Source organism: Plasmodium vivax, genomic scaffold, assembly GCF_000002415.2.
Source record: "Plasmodium vivax scf_4594 genomic scaffold, whole genome shotgun sequence".
NCBI classification, from domain to species: Eukaryota; Apicomplexa; class Aconoidasida; order Haemosporida; family Plasmodiidae; genus Plasmodium; species Plasmodium vivax.
Window position 1 is genome coordinate 1 of NW_001851798.1, and position 1,254 is coordinate 1,254.

A 1,254-nucleotide genomic window follows, 5' to 3' on the forward strand; every position below is an offset into this window, starting at 1 on the left:
AATGCACTATATGAAAATGGAATACTTCTTTCTTCACTTGCAATTGAAGGTTGTTGTAGTACTCTTTGTATTTTTTCATTCATATGAGATTGTTTTTTCTTTTTCTCTTAGTAAGAATCCTCCATAAAGGAGTGTACTAAAAAAAAAATTGGCATATTTACAATTTATTAATTATATATAAATAAAATAGCATGAATAATTAATTTGATGCAGTAAATTTTGTATTACTTTAAAAAGAAGGCTTAGCAACAGAACAATCCCCATGGGTATTGAAGTATTTATGACATTTTCTTTATTTTTTATCATTACATCAAATATACCACTAAACATGCCTAGTTCTTTAGCATTACCAGAAGTTAATTCACTATCTGTTACTTCAACAATCGTATTATCAACATCATAACCATTTGTATGTTGAATACTTTCATTAGTAGTAATACCATAACTTTCATCTCTAACACCAAGACCTTCACTATTTGTGACTTTTATCTGAGAACCTGTACTATCAGTATTGCCCCGATCAACAACTGCATCCCGAGTTTGATCACTGGTAACTCTATCACTAGTTTCTTCACTACGAGATTCTTCGTAATGTGCCTCTTCACCTCTAGGGGAAGTACTACCAGAAACTGTCTCTACAGAAGTCTCAATAACATCAACCTTATCTTTAGCTAAGCCTTGAATGTTTTGAGCAACAATAGGTGTTTTTTGAAGTTGATTATTACTATCAGTTTGAACACCATCTATGTTAGTTGTAGGACCACCTTTGTTTAAATGTTCTACTTGCGTATTACTACTTCAATGAGAATCTCTAGTAACGCTACTTTGTGAAGAAATTGCACTTGGAGTCGTACCTAATTCAGTACTTGTGAAAGTAGCCGGGGAGGATACATGTGGCGTAGGAGTCACTGTTTTTTCAGTACTAAAGGAATGCTGATTAAATGTTGATTTAGACCTTTCATCTTGAGTCCTGACAGAATCACCAGGTGGATTTGCTTCTGGTATGGTTTGTGAAATTACTTTTCCATCTCTTAGTTTATCTCCATCAGAATGACCTGGATCGTGTTTTGGGGAAGTTTTTTCTTCTGATCTTCTTGCTTCAGAAATTCTTGCAGGTATTCCTGGTGCTGCTTACTTGTTTGTTCATCTGGAAGTAACTTATTTTTCCTTTACAATTTTATAGATCCTGGGCAAGAACTCTGTTTTTTGAACTTTGATGCACCAGGTTTACCGACAGGCCTAATTTGGAGGATA

At 34.1% G+C, this 1,254-nt stretch overlaps 1 protein-coding gene across 1 annotated transcript; it reads right to left on the reverse strand.

Moving 5' to 3' along the window:
- Positions 1-171: 171 nt before the first annotated feature.
- On the reverse strand, positions 172-1,130 carry PVX_035690 (hypothetical protein; the record flags this gene model as incomplete). Its single annotated transcript, XM_001612341.1, has 2 exons — positions 172-764; positions 825-1,130. Coding segments are annotated over 2 exons (897 nt in total), but the record flags the coding sequence as incomplete, so codon positions are not given.
- Positions 1,131-1,254: the final 124 nt, after the last annotated feature.